A 24,687-nucleotide genomic window follows, 5' to 3' on the forward strand; every position below is an offset into this window, starting at 1 on the left:
GGAGTGGAATTCCTCCGACGAAGTCTCAAAAAGCAAAAATAAGGAAAAGGAGGAACATTCTAGGCCAAAGAACAGAATATGCAAAAGTCAGGAAGGAAGGAAATGTATCCACGAGGTGGTATGAAGTTTAGGACAGCCAATAGAGTGGATGAGGGACAGGCTAGGGGGACAGGGCATTGGCCAATGGTCACTCCAGGAAGGGATAGACTTGTAAATCCTGTTAGTGGGGATTGAACACGGAAAAGGAACTTCCTCCCAGGGCCGAGAGGGTGCTGTTGAGTGCCCGAGTGAAGCTTTCCAAAATACCGTGAACAAAAATAAGCTTGTCGTTGAAATAAATTGCGCGGCAGCTCTCAGACAACGTATGAATACAGCCAAGCTAGCGAGGGGTGTGGCGAGGACGGCCGTGGGTGTGGACTGCGGCCGCCCAGCCCTTGGAGTGGGCGGGATGTTACTCTGCGACTGAAAGCAAACCCCTCCTCTCGGCCCAACTGTTGGGCGGGGGAGCCTTTCCAGGAAACGAAAGCGAACTCTGGGGAGCCATCTTACGCCTAGCCGCCTAGCCGGCGCTATGTCTCAGGGGGGCAGGGGACCCGCAGGTAAGTCCGCGGGGTCTGCACCCTCACTCCCGGCTCCTGGAGTATGAGTTGCGTGGGTTGTGTGCTCCCTCTGAAACCGAACTGCCTGCCCTTCTGGGGATTTGTGTTGAGAGAGTTCTTGCAGCTTTGAGGATTCTCAGGAAGGAGGCGTGGGAGAAGATGGACTTGATTCTGAGTGGATGAGGACCCAGGACCAGGCTGACACCTTTCCCTGTGTGTTAAGGTCCCTGATACCTCTCTGAGCCGCTGTAGCCCGACATGAGCAATTTTCCTTACCTCAGGGCCATTCCTCTTTTCTCTCTTTGAACTTTCTGGGAATTTTTAATTACCTTCAAATAACTAGTGCCTGGGAGTGGGGGCAGGCGTCCTGCTCTGTTCACTGTGGCTGAGGAGGAGGTCGGTCCACAGCTTACTGAGTAAGCTGCAGTGGGATTCGGCTTAGCACTAAAGTGAGATGTGCTGTTCTTGTGCTGCCATACATGAGTCTCAACTGCAGGGTCTGACCAGAAGAACCGCAGCTTCAGAGAATGTTCTCGCTGTGCGGAGCACTGGTTCTGGAAAGCAGTAGGGATGGAAAACATACTTGGGTGCTGAGGGCATGAAGTAGGGCAAAGGTTGGAGATAGAGGGGAAGGAGAAAACTTTTTGTTAAGTAGGAATGTTCTTTATCTTGACTGGATGATGCTGGTTTGTTTTTTGAGACAATTTCTATCTGTTGCCTAGGCTGGAGCCACTTGTCTTTCCCTGCTAGTGCTGGCCTTGCAGGCAAGCCCCACGCAGGTTTATACCTCAAAATTTAAAAAGCTATTTGGGATGAACCCATGGCCTCACGCTTGATAGGCACATACGCTACTGCTGTGCTATTATTCTAAATCTGTGTGTGTGTGCGCGCATGTGTGTTTGTTCTCACACTCATGAGCACATAAATATTTATCTATTTTTGGTTTTTCAAGACAGGGTTTCTCTGTGTAGCCTTGGCTGTCCTGGACTCACTTTGTAGACCAGGCTGGCCTCGAACTCACAGCGATCCACCTGCCTCTGCCTCCCGAGTGCTGGGATTAAAGGAGTGTGTCACCGCGCCTGGCACATGAGCACACTTTTAAAGCTTTTGATTTTGGGCTCCATGGTGGCTCACGCTTTCAATCCCAACACTCAGGAAGCAGAGGCAGGTGGATCTCTGTGAGTTCCAGGCTAGCCAAAGCTACATAGACCCTGTCTCCAAAAAACCTAAAAGCTAATTTGTAATTGTGTGGCTATGCAAGCATACATGTGCTCCTGTCTGGAGGTTAAAGGGCAGGGCCCTCGCCTCCACCTTCTTCTTCACAGTCGCTGGCCTTCGGGCTTCCAGGAATCCTAGTCCCCTGTGCCCTTGGGAGTCCTGCAATTACTGATGTTTATACCACACATCAGGCTTTTTTTTTTTTTTTTAATGAGTTCTGGAGATTCACACTCAGGTCCTTAAGATTGTACAGTAAACTGTAAGGCCGGGCATGGTGGCGCACGCCTTTAATCCCAGCACTCGGGAGGCAGAGGCAGGCGGATCGCTGTGAGTTCGAGGCCAGCCTGGTCTACAAAGTGAGTCCAGGACGCCCAAGGCTACACAGAGAGACCCTGTCCCGAAAAACCAAAAAAAAAAAAAAAAAAAGATTGTACAGTAAGCGCTTTACGCACTGAGTCATCGCCCCGGCCCTTACTCGTGTATGTTATAAGAAGCCCTCCTCTAAAAGCCTTAAGGGCTTGTTTCTTGTTGCCTGAAAACATGTGACTTGAAGGAAATGCGCTTTTACACACTCTACAGTATTAGCCTGTGGAGCGTGTATGGTACTCCATGGTTGTCCTTACGCTTGGTCCTGTAGGTGGGAGCCAGGAGCCGGGTGACATTAGGAGGGCCACATTTGGGGGAGATGGCTTGTTCTGTAGTTTGCATGGTAAATAGGCCCGAAGGGAAGGAACAGGCAGGGACTGGGGGGTCAGGAATACTCGGTCCCACTAAGTGACTGACTGCAGCTGTTCTTAGTCCTAGCTCCTCAGAATAGCTCAGTGCACTCATAACTGTTTCCTTTCTTCTGTGCTCAGTCTAGCATTCTCTCTCTCTCTCTCTCTCTCTCTCTCTCTCTCTCTTTCGGTTTTTCCCTTTTTCTTAACAGAAGAGCACATAACATACATTTACACTTTTCTGCCATTTACACTTTTAACATATACCCAATTTTTTGTAGTCAAAATGCAAATGTATTCAAACACATATGTTTAAAAACTGTGACAAATGTTCTATAGTATGAGTCTATGGCAATTTCAACTCTTTTGTAGCTAGGCATTCATATTTGCCAAATTTTGACTGAAAATAGCCATGTAAATTTTAAAAAAATCTATTTTGGGCTAGAGATGGCTCAGCAGTTAAGAACAGTAGCTGCTCTTGGGTCACAATGTCCAGTTCTGGGGAGTCTTTAGCCTTTGTGTGCACCAGGCACACATGTGGTGCACAGACATGCGTGCAGGCAAAACACCTATACACATAAAATAAAATAAAGAAGAAAAAAAAAGTCTAAAAAGGAGTATTTATCTAGAAACTAACTTTAACCTCTTTGAAACGAAAATGTCTTTTTTCCATTTTCTCTCAAAGAGGCAATCAGAAGTCTCTTAGAGTCCCCATTACTGAGCTGTGTGACTGGGCCCCTCATTCTGTTCCTCACACCTCTGTCCCAGCCCTACGGGGGTGGGGTGGGGTGGGGGGATGCATAGAGAAGAGCCAAGGATGGCCTTGTTTGCACAGACTTTACTTCAGCAAACACTGCTCGGCTCTATCTAGCCTCTTCTAGAAAATGTTTACCAGGGACTAGAAAAGAGTCTCAGGGTTGATGACTTAGCAGTGACCCAAGTTACAGCATCGTGACACTGTAAGGGTCACTAGACAGACACCATGTGGCTGAAAGGTGAAGATGGAAGTCAGTGACACAGGAGCTAAGGGACCCATGATCAGGTACCACAGCAGTGAGTAGGACGGTATGATCCCCAACCATCACAGGGTGGGGAGCAGAAGGCTGGGGCCCGGCTCCCCAGGAAGGCTGCCAGTGTAGCTCATGTTTTGCTCGCAAAGGGCTGCTCCTGACAACCATTAGCACTGCTTCAGCAGGGTGTTGGCGGCACGGAGGCCCTGGCAGCTTCCCCTGGGGTAGCTGGGGAAGGCAGGAGGACCCTGGAGGTGCTGCGTAGACCCAGGTGCCTGGGTGCCAGCAGAAGGAGGAGGCCCACATGCCGCTTCTAGACGACCACAACTCTCTAGCCTCCCTGTAACCAAATTCTGTCCTCCTGCCTCAGTGGTGCCTGGCAGGTAATTCTCTGAGGCCCTTCACCACATGAAGCCAGCTCCTGCTGTTACATTCCTCCTTCAGCTGCAGGAGGGAAGCAGGCACACTTCTGTTTCCTTCTGTCTGAAATACCGCTTGTCAAGATCGTGCACACGACAGGTCTAGAGACAAAAGGGCTGTGGAGTGTCCTGGAGGGGCTGATCTCGATCTCGTGCACTCCAAGGCCTGCTGCTCTCCCCACTTTTAGGGTTGCATTTGTTTGTTTCTAAGTTACCATTTGCTTATTTTTTACTTTTAATTTTATTTATTTATTTATTTATTTATTTATTTATTTATTTATGGGGGTGATGGTGCATATGGCATGCTGTATCTGCTTGTATATCCAGGATTAGACTCAGGTCACCAGGTCTTGGGGCAAGTGCCCCTACCCACTGAGCCACTTTTTGGCTGCGAGTTGGGGGTGAATAGAAAGTACCCCCCCCCAAAATCCCTAAAATCCTGTTGCAAGGGCAAGAATTAAGTTGCTGGGGGTCTCGCCAAGGCATCTAGAATTGTGTCTTGCTACCTGCTCCCTCTCTGTGTCCCCTGATGAGCTCGCAAGCAGTAGCCAGTAGTGGACTAAAGTCACCCAGTGAGAACACAGGCCATAGCTCAGCCAGCCATTCCTCCTGTTAGGGATCAGGAACAGCTTCCCCAGGCGGAAACTGGAGGGCTAATAGATTCGTGTACGGCTCTAACTCAAGCTCTGTCAACTTCTGTGTTGTCTTCTGCAGGAGTGTTCCCTCACCAGACACGATCCTACCTGGACCCCAGCTATGAGCATAGCAAGTGGATATGTCCGCAGCCACATGGTCCCGAGTTTCACCCTAGGAGTTTCCAGCTCCAGCAGATAGAGTTCCTCAAAGGGCAGCTCCCGGAAGTGCCCCTGATTGGAAAGCAGACCCTGTCACTGCCGCCATTCCTCCCAGGACACTGGCCAAGGTTCCCAGGGCCACCTGCCGAAGGCAGGCAACTGGAAATCCGGGGTTTCCCCAGGAGTGTGACACTCAGAAGTCAGGGGCTCCACATAGGATCCCCACTTCCTCCCCCACACAGCAGGAGGCTGCCATGGAGAGGTGCTGACCGCCTTTGCTCACACTTCCGGGAGCTGAACATCAGTCAGAACCCAGAGCAGAAGGTCCTCAGCCACCTGGAGCAGCTTGGTGAGGGGAAGGCCACCACTGCCCAGGTACTAGCCAGGGAGCTCAGGGTGCCGAAGAAGGACATCAACAGAATCTTGTACTCTCTGGAGAAAAGGGGGAAGCTACACAGAGGAGTGGGAAAACCCCCTCTGTGGAGCCTTGCACCCTCGCATCAGGCGTGGACTCAGCCCGGAGCTAAGAATCCACACAACTGTAGCCAAGAAGTCCCTCAAGAAGAGCCTGGTTTGGTCAGTGAGGACGGAGATCCTGCCACTGACCTGGAAGGACCCTCGGAGCTTCTTGACATGGCTGAGATCAAGGAGCAAATCTGTGACTACCTGTTCAATGTTTCAAACTCCTCTGCCCTAAACCTGGCTAAGAACGTGGGCCTCACCAAGGCCCGAGATGTGAATGCAGTGCTACTTGACCTGGAAAGGCAAGGGGATGTCTACAGACAAGGGGCCACGCCTCCCGTCTGGCACTTGACGGACAAAAAACGTGAGAGGCTGCAGATCAAGAGGAGCGCACACAGTGTTCCTGCAGCTACCCCAGCTGCTGTCCCAGAGGCCACTAGAAGCACCTCATTTCCCACGTGTCACTCACCCCCCTCAGGTGCCTCAAGCAGCATGGCAACCCCCAAAAGAGTGGAGAACGGGCAGGAATCTGTGATAAAGTATGAAAGTAGGCATGAGGCCAGACCAGGGCCAGTGCGACTCCGGCCACACACTTACCACAATGGCCCCTCGAGAGCAGGGTATGTGGACTCTGAACATGGCCAGTGGGCCACAGATGACATCCCAGATAACTTGAATAGTATCCATACGGCACCAGGTGAGTTCCGAGCCATCATGGAGATGCCCTCCTTCTACAGCCCTGTCCTGCCACGGTGTTCACCCTACAAGAAACTGACTGAGTGCCAGCTGAAGAACCCTGTCAGCGGCCTGTTAGAGTACGCTCAGTTCACTAGTCAGACCTGTGATTTCAACCTGATAGAGCAGAGTGGACCATCCCATGAACCTCGGTAAGCCACCACCTAGGAATGGAGCCCGCACTGAGCCTGCCACACGGTTCCCGCACCACCTCAGCACACCTGCGAGAGCTGTCCTTGGTGGCGCCAGTCCTTGCCTGCTTTCTCTTCCGTCTTTGGCTAAATCCTCCTCCACTGGTCCTTTCTCTAAATGCTAGTCAGGGATGATAGACCTCAGGGTAGCCAGAATCCTGGCTGACCAAGGGGAGACTAGTTCTCTTCCTCAGAGATGACCAGCTCGGGTGCATCCATATCTGCCTTCTGAGGCCAGAGGTAACACAGCGTTTACTTCTGTCCCCGTTGGCACTGAACTGAAGCTGCTGAGAGGAGTGTAGCAACAGGTGAGGTGCATGGGCTGAGCAGGCAGAGTAACAGCGACTTCCCACCGCAGCCGGGAGGGGAGGGAAGGGTGGGTCAAGCACAGGTAGGTGAGGTGCACCTGCTGCTGCTGCAAGTCAGAGAAGTTGTTCCCTCGTTCAGAGGGCCGGCCAGGCTTTCCACTGTGGCAGTGGCTACGAACCTGTAATGCAGTTCCCATGTCGCAGTGACCCCCCAACCACCAAAGTATTCCGCTGCCACTTCATAACTATAATTTTGTTGCTGCTATGAACCTTAACATAAATATCTGATATGTGGGGTATCTCACTTGCCAGCCCTGTGAAAGGTTGGGTTGTTTGACTCCCCCCAAAGGGCCCATACGTTGAGAACTACTGCACTATGGATTGTGTACACCAGGAGGCAGACTGCACAAGCTAGGTGCACCTGAGAGAGAATCACTGTGATTGAAGTCCCTGGGGCTGAGTAGCTGCAAGCGTAGGCTAGCTGCCACCAACTTCTCTACAGCCCACATTGCCCACTGACAAGGACACTGTCAGAGTAATGATCCCATGGCACGATTTCAGCACCCCATGAACACTGAGTATACTCAGCAGCTGCGACCAGGCCTCGTGTGCCATGCGCTCATGTGGAGGAGGTCAGGGAACAATGTTCCCGAGTCTGTTTCTCTCCCTCTGCCGCGGCTTCCAGCGCTTGCACTCAGGTTGTCAGGCCTGAGCAGCGAGGTGCTTCACCCACTGAGCCATGTGGGTAGCCCGTGGCATGTAACCTCAGGAGACGGCTGTTATCTGTAGAGCTCATGGTTGGCTCAGACGTCACTGAGCAACATACAGTGATACAGTACAGACCTGCTGTGGGTTCCTGGGGAATGTGAAAAGGAGTACTCCAATACCTTTGCTGTCTTTCAGGACCTCCATGGAGGAGGCCCATCCACACAATTGTGCTAGGATAAAGGTCTGTCCAGCCATCTCTTTTGTGTACTTGATTATTTTCTTTAAGAAATGGTAGGGAGCCAGCACCCCTGTAATCCCAGCATTTGGGAGGCAGAGGCAAGAGGATGTCTATTTCAAGGCCAACTTGGGCTGCAGAGCAGAACCCTGTCTCAAAAACAGATGGGCCAGCGAGATGGCTTAAGAAGTAAAAACACATGCCACCAAGCTTGACAACTTGAGCTCGGTCCTCTGAACCCGTGTAGTGAAAGGAGAGAGCTGGCTCCTACAAGCTGTCTCTGACCTCCATCCACACGTTTGCAGGAGCGCAGTAGATTTAAAACAAAACAAAAAGATACCACTGGGTGTGGTGGTGCACACCTTTAATCCCAACACTCAAGAGGCAGATACAGGGCAATCTCTGAGTTTGAGGCCAGTCTGCTCTGCACATTGAGCGTCAGGACAGCCAGGGCTGTGTAGAGAGACCCTGAAAGGCACTTGGAGTAGCAGAACATTCTGGAGTAGAGATCCTTTTAGAATGGGCAGAAGGGTGACCCAGCCTGGTGCTCACACATCTTAACCACTCTCTGGCAAGATTTAAATTCCAGGTTGTCATCAATGGCCGAGAGTTTCCCCCAGCTGAAGCCGGCAGCAAGAAAGTGGCCAAGCAGGATGCAGCAATGAAGGCCATGGCGATTCTGCTCCGGGAAGCCAAGGCCAAAGCCAGTGGACAACCAGAAGAGTTGTCTCAGTGTCCCATGGAAGAGGACTCAGAGAAGGTGCGTGTCCTCCCTGGGAGGGCAGCCCTTGGCTGTTCTGTGTCAGCATTTGACAGGCACTAGAAGCTGCACACACACACATACACATACACACACACACACACACACACACACACACACACACACACACACACACACACACACACACCTTGTCCTGGTGTGATTGTATTTGCAGGACCATAAATTAGTCAGGGTTCTCTGGAAGAACAGAACCTACAGAACAGATAATTAAAAGAGGATTTCTTAGGTTGGCACACGGTGTGGTCAGGTGGCCTCATGGGGCCATTTCAGGAGTCTTTGAGGCTGGGTGCCTCAACTGTCCCAACCTGCCTCTGAGGCCCGAGCTGTTCCTCCAGAGACCTGCTCGAATGCGCAGACAAGCTGGCTCTGCTGTGAGGGAGTCGGCAGCAGCACTGCAGATGAGCGCCTCAGTCAGAGTGAAGGCAGGGCGAGCAAAAGCAGCAAAGCCTCCACCGCCCTTTACCTGGGCTGTCGGCACTTAGGGCGGCTCGCCTACATCAGCGAAGCAATCAGGACAAGCTCCCACACATGCCTACAGGCCAGTCTGATGCTGACAGCACCTCACCGAGGCCCCTTGCCTACGGTTTTGACCTGTGTCTGATTGACAGTTAAACTACCCATCACTCTCCTGTTGTAGCTGGCACCTCACTCCTTCCTGTCCCCACAGCTTCTCCTTTGGAAGCCGCGCCTCACATTTAGTTGTCTAAAAGAAATTCTTAGCTGGGCATGGTAACTCTACCTGTAATTAAGTGCAGCACGGCTGCGGCAGGAGGATTACCTTGGGGTCAAGGCTAGCCTGGGAACTATAAGAGGAGACACTGTTTCAACAAGCCAGGAGTGGGAAATAAAGCCTCGGCCTCCCCACCTCCCTTGCTAGGATGAGCTGAGGAGAGTGTGCGTTGTCTGTGTTTTGTCTCATGGTTTCTTCTTCTCTTTTCTCCAGTCAGCAGAGTCCCAGCCCCCCAGCTCCTCGGCAACATCCTTACTCTCTGGGAAGAGCCCGGTTACCACACTGCTCGAGTGCATGCACAAACTAGGGAACTCCTGTGAATTCCGTCTCCTGTCCAAAGAAGGCCCTGCCCATGACCCCAAGTACGTCTTACTGTGGTGTCTCCTGTGGGGGTCTCCCTCAAAGTAGGAAAGACACTTTCTCTCGAGGCCGCAGAGATGAGAAGTCCGTTCTCTGCATGGTCTCTCCTGTTGCAATCTGAAAGGGCCCCTCAGGGCCTGGCTGCTACTATGAAGCAGAGAATCTGGGATTAGACTTTCAAAGGGACCGGGGACACTAGGTAGGTAGGGTCACAGCGTGGACAGTGTGGCAGTCACTGTAGGGGCAGAAAGGATGAGAACCTGGGCATGCCTTAGTAGCTCCCTCCTTGTGGGTTCTGTGCATAGACTTCTTCACAAGACTTCCTGAAGGGGGTGAGACTCAAATGGCCCTGGCGTGTTGAATGGTTAGCCAGGTCCTGTGACACTGGGGGCAGAAGATGGGTGGGGCACTGGCCATCCAAGGCCAAAGTAACTGCCCAGAGTGTGTGTCAGAGCTACAAGTGGTGGGGAATGGAAGCCTGGCAAAGGTGAGGCAGATGCTCCCAGCCTGGCCATCGTGACCTTTGCCCGTTGTTTCCTCTAAGGTTCCAATACTGTGTAGCGGTAGGAGCGCAGACTTTCCCCACAGTGAGTGCCCCCAGCAAGAAAGTGGCAAAGCAGATGGCGGCAGAGGAAGCCATGAAGGCTCTGCAGGAGGAGGCGGCCAGTTCAGCTGATGACCAGGTACAGTACTGTCCAGCTCAGCTTATAGCTCATCTTCTATGTGCTCTTTTCCTTTTTCTTTTCTGAGATAGGGTTTCTCTATGTAGCCCTGGCTGTCGGCTGGCCTCGAACTCACAGAGATCCGCCTGCCTCTGCCTCCCGAGTGCTGGGATGACGGGTGTGCGCCACCACACCCAGCTCACGGGCCATCTTTTACAACGTGGGCGGGTAGGGTTGTCTTTGAGTCCCTCTGAGTTTTCTGAGTTTCTCTTCTGCTAATTCCCCCTCAGTCCGGAGGTGCAAACTCGGAATCACTTGACGACTCTGCGGTCCCCAACAAGATCAGGAGGATTGGTGAGCTCGTCAGGTACCTGAACACCAACCCTGTGGGCGGCCTGTTAGAGTATGCCCGCTCCCATGGCTTTGCTGCTGAATTCAAGCTGATCGACCAGTCTGGACCTCCGCACGAACCCAAGTGAGTGTCTTAGTCCGGGCCACCACCGTGTGCCACTGGGTGAGGGTGGCCTGTAACCGCGGGGAAAGAAATGATGCACACTGTGAATAAAAGGAAGGCAAGCTGTCTGAACAGCCTAATGAAGACATTAGGTCAGCCATCTTGAGAATCTAGTCACTGTTCCACACTCACTAGGTGTGAGCCTTTTAGTTTTATGAGCTAATTTTAGTTCCTACAAAAATCATTCAGGGGCTGGGAAGATGGCTCAGCAATTAAGGGCACAGTCTGCTCTTCCAGAGGTTCTGAGTTCAATTCCCAGCAACCACATCTATCCTGGGACCTGATGCCTTCTGGCAAGCAGGTGTACATGCAGATACAGAGCACTCATATATATAAAATAACAAGTAAAGCAGCTGCTTCTTCATCATGGACGCACATACGCGCACTGAGCTGCAGCCTAGCATCACCCAGAAGTAGGATCTTGGAGCTTCCTTCCTTCCTTCCTTCCTTTTTATTTACTTTTATTTCATGTGTGTTCACATGAATGTGCCTGAGGAGGTTGGAAGAGGGTGTCGAACCCCTTAGAACTGGAGTTACAGACAAGATGGTTGTGAACCAACATGTGGATACTGGGAATTGAACCCAGGTCCTTTGGAAAAGTGACCAGTGCTCTTAACCACTGAGCTATCTCTCCAGCTCCCCTTAGAGAGCCTCTACATCACCCCATATCTTGTTTTTATTTTCATTTTTCTTAGTCTTACTATGTAACATAGGCTAGCCTTAAATTTGCTGTCCTCCTACCTCGGCCTCCCAAGTGTTGGGATTCTACATAAACACCATCACACCAGTTCACTCAGACTTACCCAGTCAGCCATAAGCCACTGGGAAGGGTAGTGGAAGAAATCCCCGTCCTGCAGGACAATCAGACTGATACAGAAGCACAGGCCTGCTAGGGAGAAATAGGAAGCATGTGAGTATGTGACAAGTTAACACCAGTCACAGATAGGCGAGGCAGATGAGAGAAGCAGTTTACGTATGTGTGTGTGGGTGGAAGCCAAACCCAGACCCTGTGCCAACTAAGCAAATATTCGATGGAGTTGCACCCCCGTTTCATGAAAATCTATTTCAAAAATATTTCCCTAAATTAAGCTTCATGCTTCAAATTACAAACACTCACCAATAAAATATATTTTGGAACTAGAGAACTTGATTCTGAGTCTTATCAAAAATAAATATTTAAGGACAGCCATGAAGGAGCAGGTGTGGTGGCCCACACCTTTAAACCCAGCTCTCGGGAGGCTGAGGCGAGGGGTCTGTGAGTTTACCTATATAGTGAGTACGAGGACAGCCAAAGCTATGTAGAGACTCTTTCTCAAGAAAGAAAGAATTGCTAGGAAAAAGAGAAGTAGTGAGTGTAGTGACCCAGAAGATGTGAGAACAGTGGGAGCGGGTTGGCAGATAGGCAGGCATAGCCGTGGAGCAAGTGGGAGTGCCTGAAGAGACAAGTGCATGTGTGGCTTCTGCCTACCCCTTTTCCTGCACCACAATTCCAAACAATCCAAGATTTAGATGGGAAATAAGTGAAATCACAATAATAATAACATGGAATGCAGGGATGTTTCTAGAATCTTCCACAAAACAAAGTCATAAAGGAAAAGTCTTGGAAATTTGACAAGAAGAAAAATTGGTGCATAGTAAAAAGATCACCTAAGGAAAAAACGCAAAACCACCTCAAGTCTAAGTTCAGAGGAACTCTCACAAAGTAAGCAATAAGCAAAGTATGGCATGTATATGTTCACAGACAGGAAAACAATAGATTAACAGTGAGTGAAAAGGTACTCAACACTGCAGAGCCCCCATGTCAGTGTGCTAGCTTACAGTCACCGAACAAACATGAGGTCACACCTGCTAAGTCTTGTGGAAGGGCTGGACTGGCCTGAGAAGGATCTGTCCTGACACAGCTTGGCTCCCTTGGGGGAAGGCTCTTCCCAGGAAGTGATGCCTGAGAGAAAACAAAGGATTCAGGACAGGGGACAGGCAGCCTGTGTCCATTGGAACTGCATCCACTTAGCCAAGTGGAGACTGGATTTCCTTTTAGTTGCCTCCAGCTTTGCTCCTCAGCTTCACCCTCACACAGTGTGTCTACCCTGAACAAATGCTCATTGTTCCCCGAGTCAGATGGGCAACAGTGTCTTATGCAGAACTTCTACCTCACTGTGTATCGGAAGCAGCTGAGGTGATGCTACACAGCAGAACGGCATGGCTCCTCTGCAAGCACCATGCTCTGCAGGTCTGGTGTCCTCGGGCAGTCCTGGACTGTGCATCTCCTGGGAAGGACAGAGCTAGTGAAGGGGCTGCGGTGAGGGATGGTGTGGCCTACCCTGCAGTGTGTGAGTGCTTACCACAGAAGCAGCAGGCGCTCACTGAGGCCTGTGCGCAGCCGCAGTTGTCCTCTCATTCTCGCCCCTTTATTAGCACTTCTTTGCTAAAGCTCGTTTTCTACTTTGAGAGAGCTCTTCCAGACTTCACCTCAGATTTCCACTGAGTCCCTGTTGAGGCTCTCAGCTGGTGACCCTTGTTTCCCACTTCAGAAAACAGAAAGACTTGATCCTCCCCGGCCCAGGCCACCTGCCTACCTTGCATCTGTCAGGACGTGTGAAGGAGGTGTCCTTCCTCCTGGCTCAGGTCCTGGTCCCCTCCGCTTGTGCCCTTGAGGAATGGTTGTCTCATCTGCTTTCTCCTCCCTGTCTCTCCCTTGCATCCTGTCATGGCTGTTGACCTCAGCCTTTACACAAACCCTCACTCCATCGTCCGAGGATCTTGCTTCCCTCCAGGCTACACCGCGTTTCTCTGCTGCTCTAGACCCCAGACCTCTCCCAAGGACAGTTTGTAGTTCCTCTTGTGCTCTGTTTACGCCCTCTGAGGCCTGGAGAGATGGCTCAGCATTGAGAGTGCAGGTTGCTCCCACTAGAACCCTAGTTCCCAGTTCAGTTCCCAGCATCCTCTAGGCAGCTCAGAACCACCTGTGACTCCAGCTCCCAGGGATCCAACACCTGATCTGACCTTCCAAGGCAGTGCACAGATGCCCATACACAATTTAAAATAGAAATAAAATCGTAACTTCTGCTGAAAAGCCTGTCCACTGCAGAGTGTAGTTATTGAGCCCTGGAGATGTGGCCCGGATGACCGGGTCTGAGTAAGTCATACACCTAACCTTTTAGTTCTTAACATGTAGTAGCCTCACATGCCTTATGATTCTAACCTCATAATTAACTAGCTTAATCACATATCATACATACATGAACATATTTGTACAAGGGGTCATCCTTCCAAAGACAGAATGGCCGCACAGCTGTGCTCTCCAGAGGCAGAGGCCCTACACCAGCTGCCTTCCAGCCCAGGCCTTTTCCTGCTGCCCTCACTGTAACGAGTTTTGCCCATTGGCTGGATGGACCTGCCAGCGTGGGCAAAGAGAGGAACAGAGGTGCTCAGCTACTCAGTAACTGTGGACAGTGGGAGCCCTGTGCGATGGCAGAGGCTGGGCTGGGCTGGCTGAGTTTGCTGTAGGAAATGGCGGGAAGCTGGCAGGTTTCCAAGCTGCTGTGCTCCAGCTTCCATCTGGAGGAGGGAACCTGCCCCAGGAACACTGGAGCCCGAGGTCCATTTCCTCCTCCCCCTCTCCCCGACTCAAGCCTGCTGCAAAGGGACAAATAATTCCTCAGGAAAGCTTGGCTCCCTGGCCTAAGGCCAACCTTGTTGCAATCACCTTCCCAAGGCCATCAGGAGGCATACAAAGAGACAAAATTGGGTACTATAAAATTCGGACAGTATTAGGAATACAGTGCAGGGCTAAGACACTTGCCTGGCCTCATGAGTCGTGGAGTGGAGGGTCAGAGAGTGCTGAGTACCTGGCCTGTGGGAAGACAGTCACTCCTCCATTTCTACTTGAGAAGAACCCTTTTCATTTGTGTGTACATGGACGTGGGGTGCCATGTCATTCCTCAGTCACCATGTTTGTTTGGTTTTTTTGTTTTTTTTGTTTTTTTTCCATTTTGTTCGTTGTTTGTTTGAGAAGGCTATGTTAGCTAGTCAGCAAGCCCCAGGGATCCAACTGCTGAATTTACAAGTATGCTGCAGCACCATGCCAGACTTTTGGGGGGCGGGGGCGGGAATAGAACTCAGGTCCTTGTGCTTGCAAGGCAAGTACTTCACCAACTGAGCCGTCTTCTCAGCCCGTAAGGAAACCTTTTCCAATACTCTCTCACCTTCCCTTTTAATAAGGAACAGCTCAGAGACTTTGCAGGTAACAGCATCTAGACAGAACTTAATAAGATCTTATGAGTTTTATGTCACTTAAAATATATGTGAAGTGGCACTGTTTTCCCATTTATGGTAATGAAATGAAATTTACTTTTAAAATACGTTTATAGTTCTGATGGGTATGTTTAAAGGGAAATACTAAGAAATAGTGGAACTGACATATGGAAAGCAAAAAAAAAAAAAAAAAATCATGTAATTCATGAGTCACCAAAATCTGAGAAGTGCCTCTCAGTGAGACCAGCAAGTCCTTGAGTTTCCAAGAGCAGCCTCATCCTAAACAAAAGTAGTCCTCCCATATAGCCTCAGGGTTCGCACTGCTCCCCCACAGCCCTCAGGGGCCAGGCTGTTCCTCTTCATTCTCAGTCTCATCCCAAAGGTTTGTTTACCAAGCAAAGGTCGGGGGCCGCTGGTTTCCAGCCGTGTGTGCACACAGCAAGAAGCAAGGCAAGCAAGACGCAGCGGATGCAGCCCTCCGTGTCCTGATCGGGGAGAGCGAGAAGGCGGAGCAGTTGGGTTTCGCAGAGGTAACCCCCGTCACAGGGGCCAGTCTCAGAAGAACTATGCTCCTCCTTTCCAGGTCCCCAGATGCACATCCAAAGACAGTTAAGACATCTGCTTTTGCTGCTTTCTTTGGGGGGGGGTCTGCTTGCTCCCCAGCCCCTGGGAGGATTTGGCTCTTCACCCCAAGGCTTCCGTCTTGGTCTCAGTAGAGTGCATGTCAGGGTTGCTGATGTGGGTGGGAAAGAGGCCTCTCCTGGCACCGTGGACACTGGCAGGCCTCCGGGGTCCTGACGTGCTCCTGTCCCACAGCTTCCTCTCACCGGCAGCACCGTCCATGACCAGATAGCCATGCTGAGCCACAGGTGCTTCAACACCCTCACCAACAGCTTCCAGCCCTCCCTGCTGGGCCGCAAGATCCTGGCCGCCATTGTTATGAAGAGAGATGCTGAGGACATGGGTATTGTCGTCAGTCTGGGGACAGGTGAGTGAGTGCTCCCTCAGACGCTGGCTAGCCTCTTGATAACTGGAAGCAGGTCCTTCTTGTCCTCTCTCCGGAGTCACTCTGAGCAAGTCCACAGATGTGGACAGAAAACTCCACATACAATGAGTGTCGTCCAAGTTGCTGATACGACATTCAGAACGTATTGGAATTGGAGCTGTTAAGGTTGTTTAATTAACTGCTTAATAGGTAAATACTACACAGATATTCCAGTCTTTGAAGTCTGCCAGTCTGGCCCCCAGCAGTTTAGTTGAGGAGGACTGGTTTCTGTTCATTTTAGCTATGGTCAGCTCAGACTTGAATGAGTTTTGGGTCTGACTGGGATTTGCTTTGGTTCCGGGATTTTGTTTTGTACTGAGGCAGGGTCTCACCGTGTGGCCCAGGCTAGCCACAAACAGCCATCCTCCTGCTTCAGCCTTTCTGGTGCTGAGATTTGCATGCAGCATGTGCTGGCAGGGATCCGGTCCTCCTCCCTAATCTAAAGGAAGCAGCCCAGAGTCTGTCCCCAGAGGCTGTTTCTGCAGGAACTCTTCACCTGCTTCACCAGCGCTTTGATTACCCCGGTTTTGTTTCGATGCCCTTCCCAGGGAATCGCTGTGTGAAAGGGGACTCTCTCAGCCTGAAGGGAGAGACAGTCAACGACTGCCACGCAGAAATCATCTCCCGGAGGGGCTTCATCAGGTAAGCATACGGGTGCGGCGGCCCTCTGGCCCTTCTGGGGCCCGTCCAGCCCCGGTCCACTCACCTCTCTGAACCCCAGCAAACTGGCAGCATCTGTCAGGCCTGTCGTGGGCAGTCAGTCCCTTTGTGGCCTAGCTGCGTCTTTTCAGAACAAAGTGACCCCTGAGGCCTTGGGCATGAAGCAGCTTTCCCTCCGTGTGAGACCCTGTACACAGGGGCCCGCGCTCCCTGCCAGCTGTCTCTGGCTCACCTTCAGGGAGACGCAGCTGCCAGCGCTGTCAGTTTCTTCTGCCTAGAATCGGGTGTGGCTACCCAAAGGCTAGCAACCTATCACAAGACGCAGGGGTCTCCTGCTCAGGACACCCAGTCCCTCTTCCACCTGAGAAGCTGAAGGCCGTGCGCCGTGGGGGCCTTTCCTTACCTGTGCTCAAACCCAGGGCAGGGTGTGGGAGGTGGGGTGCGTGGGTGCGTGGTCTTCGCTGCCTCCCAGCCAGCTCTCTGGTAGGTTTCTCTTCAGTGTGCTGGGCGGGGCGGGGCGGGGCGGGGGCGTGGTCTGCGCTGCCTCCCAGTGAGCTGGGAGGGGTGGGGGCGTGGTCTGCGCTGCCTCCTAGCCAGCTCTCCTCTGGTAGGTTTCTCTACAGTGAGCTGATGAAGTACAACCAGCACACCGCCAAGAACAGCATATTTGAGCTTGCCAGGGGAGGAGAGAAGCTTCAGATAAAAAAGACGGTTTCTTTTCACCTCTACATCAGGTCTGTACCCATGGCTTGGCTGTCCATTCGTTCCTCTGGCTCCAAACCCTGACCTTGTACTGTAAGCCTCCACATGACAAAGGCATTCCTGCCACCCAGTACCCATATAGGCTGAAGAATATGTCCCTGGCTTTGATAACAAATGGTTTCAAGGCCCGTGAGGTTGGAGGTGAAGTCCTAACTAATGCCATTATTTGGCAGCACGGCCCCATGTGGAGATGGCGCCCTCTTTGACAAATCATGCAGTGACCGCGCCGTGGAAAGCACAGACTCCCGCCATTACCCAGTCTTTGAAAATCCCAAGCAAGGCAAGCTTCGCACCAAGGTGGAGAATGGTGAGTGATGGGTGGGCCTCCCTCTACTTACAGAGATTCTGCAAGATCGCTAGTGGGCAGCGAGGCGTGGGGGGTGGGGTGCGTGGGTGCGTGGTCTGCGCTGCCTCCCAGCCAGCTCTCTGGTAGGTTTCTCTTCAGTGAGCTGGGCGGGGCGGGAGGCGTGGCCTACGCTGCCTCCCAGAGCTGGGCGGGGTGGGGGCGTGGTCTGCGCTGTGACGTAGGGGGGTTCTGTGTGGTCTGTAGCCTGGGACCGCTGACCGCCCTCCAGACTGCTTCCAGGGCAGCCGTGCCTGGAGCTCAAGAGAGAGTCTAGCTAAAAATTCTCTCGTGTAATGGGGATGGGGGGTGGGGGGATGGATATACAGAAAGGAAAAACCCTGACGGGAGGTGGGGCCCACTGAGCTGACAGAGCTCCTGCTGCGGCCCTGCCCTCCCCTCCTGCATCCTCTCCTCTCTTCTGTGGTCCAACGCCTCCTCACATCACTCCTGCCCTTCACACTCCAGTGTCATCCAGCTGGTCCTCAGACGTCAGTACGGTCCTTTCCTACACACTCGAAGTGTGATCAGAGTTGCCATACAACCCTGCTCCACTTGTAGGCGGTCACCTACGGAGAGACGGTGTGTGTCCACAGACACACGCGGCAAGAGCGCCTGTGCTAACAACAGTCACAGCGTCTGGCATGCAAGGAGCACAGGTGCCCATACCGGGGAAAGAGATGAGTAAAGTGTTATTCCAAACGATGAGCTAGTATCTGCCATGGAGAGGAAGAAAGTCCGCGACTGCCACAGCATGGACCTGGAAAACATGCTAGCCGAAAAACAAGTCGCAAAAGAACACACATCATGTGATTCCATGGCTGAAAGGGACAGAGTAGACAGATCCCCAGACAGAACGTGACCTGAGAGTTACCTATGTCCTCCCAAGGGAGGTCCTAGTGCAGAGGGCTTCTCTGTGACTTGATAGTGCTCCAGAGCTGGTTCAAGCATGAGAACTCATGTGTGTTGTGTGTTTAAGTGGGTGGATTGTATGGTGTGGCACACTTCCAGACTTGGAAGGTCAAGACTGGAGGAGCAAACATTTGTACTTGGGTTATATAGCAAAACTGTCTCAAAAACAAAACAAAAAAACAAGAGCGGGGAGATGGCCCAGGTGAGCTGGTAAAGTGTCTGCCGTGTAATAGCACAGGGACTTGAATTCTCTCTCTCTCTCTCTCTCTCTCTCTCTCTCTCTCTCTCTCTCTCTCTCTCTCTTTGAGACAGGGTTTCTCTGTGTAGCACTGTCCTAGACTTAAATTTGTAGACCAGGCTGGCCTGGCCTCGAATTCACAGAGATCCACCTGCCTCTGCCTCCTGAGTGCTGGGATTACAGGCGTGCGCCGCTGTGCCTAGCTCGACTTGAATTCTGATCTCCAGAACACATCTGTGGCAGTAATGCCCATAGCCCCAGTGCTGGGGGCCTGGAAGCAGGAGGCATCGGCCTAGCGCCTCATGTTTAGAGACCATGCCTTAAAAAATAAGGTGGAGATCCAAGAAAGACAGACAGACAGACAGCCAACATCAGCCTCTGGCCTACACACACACACACACACACACACACACACACACACTTGCACATCTGCTTGCATGTACACAAAAATAAATCATACTTACAAGTACCTGCACACCACTGCTACACACACACTTTCACACACACACGCACACACATGAAATGATAATAATAATAAAACAGGCTAGAAAGTGTAGCTGAGTGAATGTGGTTCCCCACAGCACTCTACAAAGGCGGAGGCCTTGGCCTCACTGCACACGCGGCCCTCAGCCGGCTGCTGTGGTTGCACCTACTCTCTGTTTCCCTTGCTGCCTTGGCGCCTTGGCTTTGCTGTTCTGGGTCTACAACACTCGCTGCAGTTGCTCTTTCTCCCTCGAGCCTAAGGTCCCTTGACTCCTCCGCCCTCTGTGTCTATTCCGTCCCCATTATCGCTCCCCTAACGTTGTCTGAGCACAGCGTGCATCCAGAGTTTCTGCACGTGTGTTGGTTTCGTGTCTTCCCCTCTCCCTTTCCTTTTATCCCATAAGTGTAGCAAGAAGCAAAGTCTTGAGTTCTGCTCCTCATTCTCAAAACCAAGCACCGTACTGGACACATAGTAGGTGCTGTAAAATATGAGCAGCCAACGGCTCATATCTCAGGAGCACACATAGTGTGCCCCAGATATGGCTTGGTCCAGAAGCCTTCACCGGTCCAACTCAAGTTTCTCGTGCAGGGGAAGGCACAATTCCTGTGGAGTCCAGTGACATTGTACCCACGTGGGATGGCATCCGGCTTGGGGAAAGACTCCGTACTATGTCCTGTAGTGACAAAATTCTACGCTGGAATGTGCTGGGCCTGCAAGGGGCACTGTTGACTCACTTCCTGCAGCCGGTGTACCTGAAATCTGTAACACTAGGTAAGGGACCTTACTCTGAGAGCTGGAACCCACATGTCATTGGCTCACATCCCAGCAAACTCTAGGCCACGCGGTACTGTGTTAATTTCTCTCCCTTCCAAAGTGAGCTTGATTTTTACCTTAGGAGCAGGGTCTAAATGCCCAGTCTGCCCTGACAGGGAAGATGGGCAGAGGTAGCAAGTCAAGGAAAGACATGCCAGACTGGATCTCAGGGTGCAGTGAGATCTCCCCCCCACCAACCCCCCCTCTCTTTTTAAGATAGGGTTTTTCTGTGTAGCCTTAGCTGTCCTGAACTCACTTTGTAGACCAGGCTGGCCTCACACTCACAGAGATCCCCCTGCCTCTGCCTCCCGAGTGCTGGGATCAAAGGTGTGCGCCCCCACTTCCAGCTGCAGTGAAACCTCTTAAAGCTGCATTGTTGTACATCTGTCTTCTCCCCAGCCCTCTGCCCTACCTAAAACCTAAAAACTCTGTGTTTTGTGCATAGGCATTTGATGACCCGTGTGGCCACAGGCGTTTCATATCAAGGGAACTGTTTTTCTCACCATCCAGCTCTCTGTGTGGCTCTGCCTCATGGTAGCACTTGCTGCAGACCCAGGCGTAAACTTGCTTTTGTTTTCCCCCAGGTTACCTTTTCAGCCAAGGGCATCTGACCCGTGCTATTTGCTGCCGCGTGACCAGAGACGGGAATGCATTTGAGGACGGACTACGCTATCCCTTTATTGTCAACCACCCCAAGGTGCCATAACCCTGTGCTGTTTGTTCTTGACCCATTCCTCCTTCTTATGCAAAGCTATGTACCGGGGAGAGGGAAGCTTTTGCTGGGGTCCCCAGTGCAAGGTGTTCCTCCCTTCCGGTATCTGGACTTAAACTCTGAGTCTGAAGTGAATCTGATTTGTGGTTAAGTCAGTGCAGCTCACAAGGAGAAAGTTCGGGGCCACATCCTCCTTACCCAGAAGGCTTGCGCCTCTTCTCCCAAACCCTTGCTCTGAAAGGCTTCCCTCCCTCCTGTCACTCTGTGCTTCCTAGGTTGGCCGAGTCAGTGTATATGATTCCAAAAGGCAGTCCGGGAAGACCAAGGAGACCAGCGTCAACTGGTGCCTGGCCGATGGCTACGACCTGGAGATCCTGGATGGCACCCGAGGCACCGTGGATGGGTAAGGAGGCGGGAGGGCCCAGGAGAGGCCCAGCTGGGCTTGCTGCAGCCTCCCAAGGACAGGCTCCTGCCTGCCAGTCTCCAGAGCGAACAACCTGGTGCAGAATTCACACCTTAGCTCCCACCTCGCCCGCTCCCAGATGAGTAACAGGCGCCTTTGTTTGCCGCAGGCCAGGCAAGGAGTTGTCTCGCGTGTCCAAGAAGAACATTTTCCTTCAGTTTAAGAAGCTCTGCTCATTCCGTGCCCGCAGAGATTTGCTGCAGCTCTCCTACGGTGAGGCCAAGAAAGCTGCCCGAGACTACGATTTAGCCAAAAACTACTTCAAGAAAAGCCTGCGGGACATGGGCTATGGGAACTGGATCAGCAAACCCCAGGAGGAGAAGAACTTCTATCTCTGTCCAGTACCCAACGACTGATAGTGGGCGTGTTTCCTGTGGGGTCAGAGGGAGGTCATGGCATTCCTCATCACATTGGGCCAGAGTTTAGGGGCTTTTGTTTTTAACCCACCCACCTCTCCTTTTTTTAAATGGCAAAACCATAATAGATGGTACCAAGAATTTTGGTTCCCGTTTATCCTGCTTGCTTTGGGGTTTCGAGGTGGGGTCTGGCCAAGCCTTCCCCCCATCCGTCTTTTCCCAAGGGAAGAGGCAGAGATTAAAGGAAGAGGAAGTGCTACCACTCCACATGCAGCATATAGATGGTCCCGGGTCACCCTGAGCCGCTCCCCAAGGGTGTAGTTCTGTGGCGGTTGTTTTCATCTCCTCTTCCTTTGCTATGCTGACTTGCCCCCCCCACACACCACCCTTCCCCCCCCCCCTCTGCCCTCCTTCCCACCTAGGATCCCTTCCTGTGATGAGGCTTCTTCCCCACCCCAGAGGGTAGAGGCGAACATAGGGGATTGATGAAATGTTTACAAGGGCAGGAGTTGGAAACTGGTCAGGGATTGTAGGGCAACCGGAATGTGGTAAAATGCATTTGGGACAGGTAAGCCCTACCCAGGAACAGACTGTGCTGGCCAGCCGAGGAACTTCCCTTCCTGGGCAGCAAGGAGGTTGAGAACCAGCCAGTGGTACTGGGGAAGGTGTCCACGGCAAGCAGGTCTCCCAGTAGGGACCCACAGAGCACTAACCAGGGTGCGCCAACATTCCTTCAGAATGTAACCACATCCCATCTGCCCTTCTATAAAGCATTCCCAGAAGCTGGCTCTGTCCACATGGCACAGGCCCCAGCTATTCGTGAAAAGCCAAGGACAAGTCCTGGAGGGCAGATCATCTGTCCAGACTGAGCAAGAGTAAATGCAAGTGTCATGTTGGCGATGCTTCGATCTACTTGGGAATCTTTTCATGGCACCGATACCACCAGAAGTTGGCAAAGCCTTGTATAAAGTTAATGCTTCTGAAAGGCTGGAGTGTTGACACTGAACTGCACTGCAGACTTGAGATGCAAATATATTTTTCCATGAGTGAATGTACTTTGATTTTAGCAGATGGCTTCAGAAGCTGGTTCATAGGCAGGGCACAAGGCACTGGGATTTCCTGCCCTGCCCCATTGGGAATCCCAATATATGTACAGCAGTGTTGTAGGTGACAGGGCAGGCTAGCTTCTGACTCTGGGGTGGGCTCCTTTGACTACTCCTCCTCCCGACATTGACTTGTAGACATGTGGGAGACTTAGCATCTGTAGAGTCTGGTTCTAGCACCAAGTCAACCAGATAGCCAGACCTTGTTCCATTCTGCGCCGGTGGGACCAAGCCCACCTCCTTCCTCTGAATGCTGTGGCTCCATCTGGGAAGCTGTGCCAGTGTGTTCAGTCGTTTCCTGCACTTCCTTGCTTACCCCTCAGTGCTGCCTGGCTTCCCCCACCCTCTGGCCCAGTGCCAACAACAAACATCACATTTGCACTTTGATTCTATGGCTACTGTCTCCTCAACCTATGATCAAACCTGGTCAACACAAGAGCCAATGTGTTAATAAACTGGGGATGTCTTTGCACAACACCAAATCATCCTGTGGAACTACCAGTGTCTACAGAAGTGAGGGTCTACCAACAGACTTCAAAAGTAGCGCCAGCTTGTGCCAGCTGGGAGGCACAGTACGTCCTGGCCCCTGCATCTGAAGCAGAGCCGTGATGGCTTCCGGGCCTGGGCAGGAAGTTCTTCCCCTGGGGTCTAAAAGCCAGAGACTTTTCTCCATTGATTCCTTTGGCCCCTCTGGTCCTTCCTGGGCGTTCATGTGGCAGAGCTAACTCAGCAACCCTTTCCTCAGCCAGGCACACTGGGCTCTCTCCAGGTCAGAGCACCCCGCCCCCATCCCCTCCCGAGATCCTGCATAGCAAACCATATGGTTCTGGGTTTGTGCTGGCAGAGGAAAGCAAGGTGTCCGTTCTGTGGGCTTGCTGAAGTGAGCCACGGGCACACACACACCCCATCTCTGGTCCCCACTGGACAGAGGGCAGAGCTTCCGCTGTGTTTTCTTCAGTGTGTGTGTGTGTGTGTGTGTGTGTGTGTGTGTGTGTTTTCTTCACTTTAAGAAGCTGGGCCTCCCTCTACACCGTTTAATAATTTCTGTAGTTGATTTGTCTGAACTGTGGCTGTCTTGCATTCTTTGAATAATCACGTGTAAGAATTGTCAATGCTTGAAACTATTTCCTGTACTCAAGTTGAAGGGCCTTGGGGTTTTGGCAGTGACTCACTCCAGGAGCAGAGGCAGGGAAGAGCCCAGGCATAGCCTTGGTGCTGTGATGAATGAGGTCCCTTCTTGTGTCCCTTAACAAGTGACAGTATACATTCCTCAGAAATAAAAACAATGAAGCATCAGGACTGTTAGAAGGTCTCCTGTCTTCTCCTGTCTTGGTTGCTCCGGGGAGGTGAGGTTGGAAACAGCGACCTGTGACACTGGAGATCTCAAGCCACAGCTGCAGCTGGTCCAAGGGCCCCGCTGCCCTGACAGCCTGACCCAGTGTGTAGTGTGGTGTGCCAGTGGGTTGGGCACTTCCCCTGTTCAAAACCTTTTCCTGTCTGAGCCCACTGTCATTCCTTGTTCATGGGGAGGGGCTTATATAGGATTTCAAACCCCCAAATGAGACAGCATTTGAGACTCAAAACTCACTGTTCCTGCCAACTTCACCAGTGTTTCCCTTCCCACAAGCCTTCAGCCTCTGCTATGCCTGGATGTGCCTTTTGGAAGGGAGTCGCAGCAGGGGCCGTGACACGTTCAGTTGCACCTTTTAACTTTGTACATGACATCCAGAGTCTTCCTCTTCAATTTCAAGGAATTTCATCTCTTCCTACATAGAAACTTACTCCAGATCTCCTGGGTGACCTGTCTTTGGCCTTTGAACCCAAGGATAGTTCCTTCATCATCCTTTAGACGGATGGGATGACTGTGGTCAGAAGACCCAGAGACATATTTTGGGGCACAATGCGATATAATTCACTGTCTATTTAAATGCAGTGATTGGGGAGCTGAGCAGTTTTTAAGGCAGCTCACAGTGACAGCTCCTGCTGTCCTGGGGTCTTCAAGTGCCTCTGTCCTCAGGCAGCCACTGGGTCCACATGCAAGGAAGTAGAATTTTCCAGTCTCTGAGGATGCAGCCAACTTCGTGGGCTAGGAATGTTGCT

The 24,687-nt window shown here is 51.8% G+C and overlaps 1 protein-coding gene across 3 annotated transcripts; it reads left to right on the forward strand.

Moving 5' to 3' along the window:
* The first annotated feature begins 475 nt into the window (after positions 1–475).
* ADAR (adenosine deaminase RNA specific) lies at positions 476–23,895 on the forward strand. 3 transcript variants are annotated; one of them, XM_084769452.1, is made up of 16 exons: positions 476–599; positions 4,677–5,838; positions 5,956–6,105; positions 7,972–8,155; positions 9,120–9,268; positions 9,811–9,949; positions 10,219–10,403; positions 15,079–15,304; positions 15,513–15,684; positions 16,290–16,383; positions 17,013–17,135; positions 17,337–17,470; positions 19,729–19,911; positions 20,538–20,650; positions 20,941–21,068; positions 21,238–23,895. In XM_084769452.1, the coding sequence occupies exons 1-16, from the start codon at positions 572–574 to the stop codon at positions 21,482–21,484; spliced, it is 3,417 nt and encodes a 1,138-aa protein (XP_084625578.1). In that variant the 5' UTR covers positions 476–571; the 3' UTR covers positions 21,485–23,895. The 3 variants fall into 3 exon arrangements, with proteins under 3 accessions (XP_084625578.1, XP_084625576.1, XP_084625577.1); XM_084769450.1 differs by having other exon boundaries at positions 4,677–6,105; XM_084769451.1 differs by having other exon boundaries at positions 4,677–6,105; positions 15,079–15,226.
* Positions 23,896–24,687: the final 792 nt, after the last annotated feature.

Source organism: Acomys minous (genome assembly GCF_964271855.1).
Source record: "Acomys minous genome assembly, chromosome: 19".
Classification (NCBI taxonomy): domain Eukaryota; kingdom Metazoa; phylum Chordata; class Mammalia; order Rodentia; family Muridae; genus Acomys; species Acomys minous.

What these genes read in the sequence shown, in the direction of transcription:
- ADAR (XM_084769450.1), top strand. Translation starts at nt 572, where the DNA reads ATGTCTCAGGGGGGCAGGGGACCCGCAG. An exon ending in CAGATGCACATCCAAAGACA is followed by an intron (nt 15,305 to 15,512) that starts GTTAAGACATCT and finishes CCTGTCCCACAG; the next exon opens with CTTCCTCTCACCGGCAGCAC. An exon ending in TGTCGTCAGTCTGGGGACAG is followed by an intron (nt 15,685 to 16,289) that starts GTGAGTGAGTGC and finishes TGCCCTTCCCAG; the next exon opens with GGAATCGCTGTGTGAAAGGG.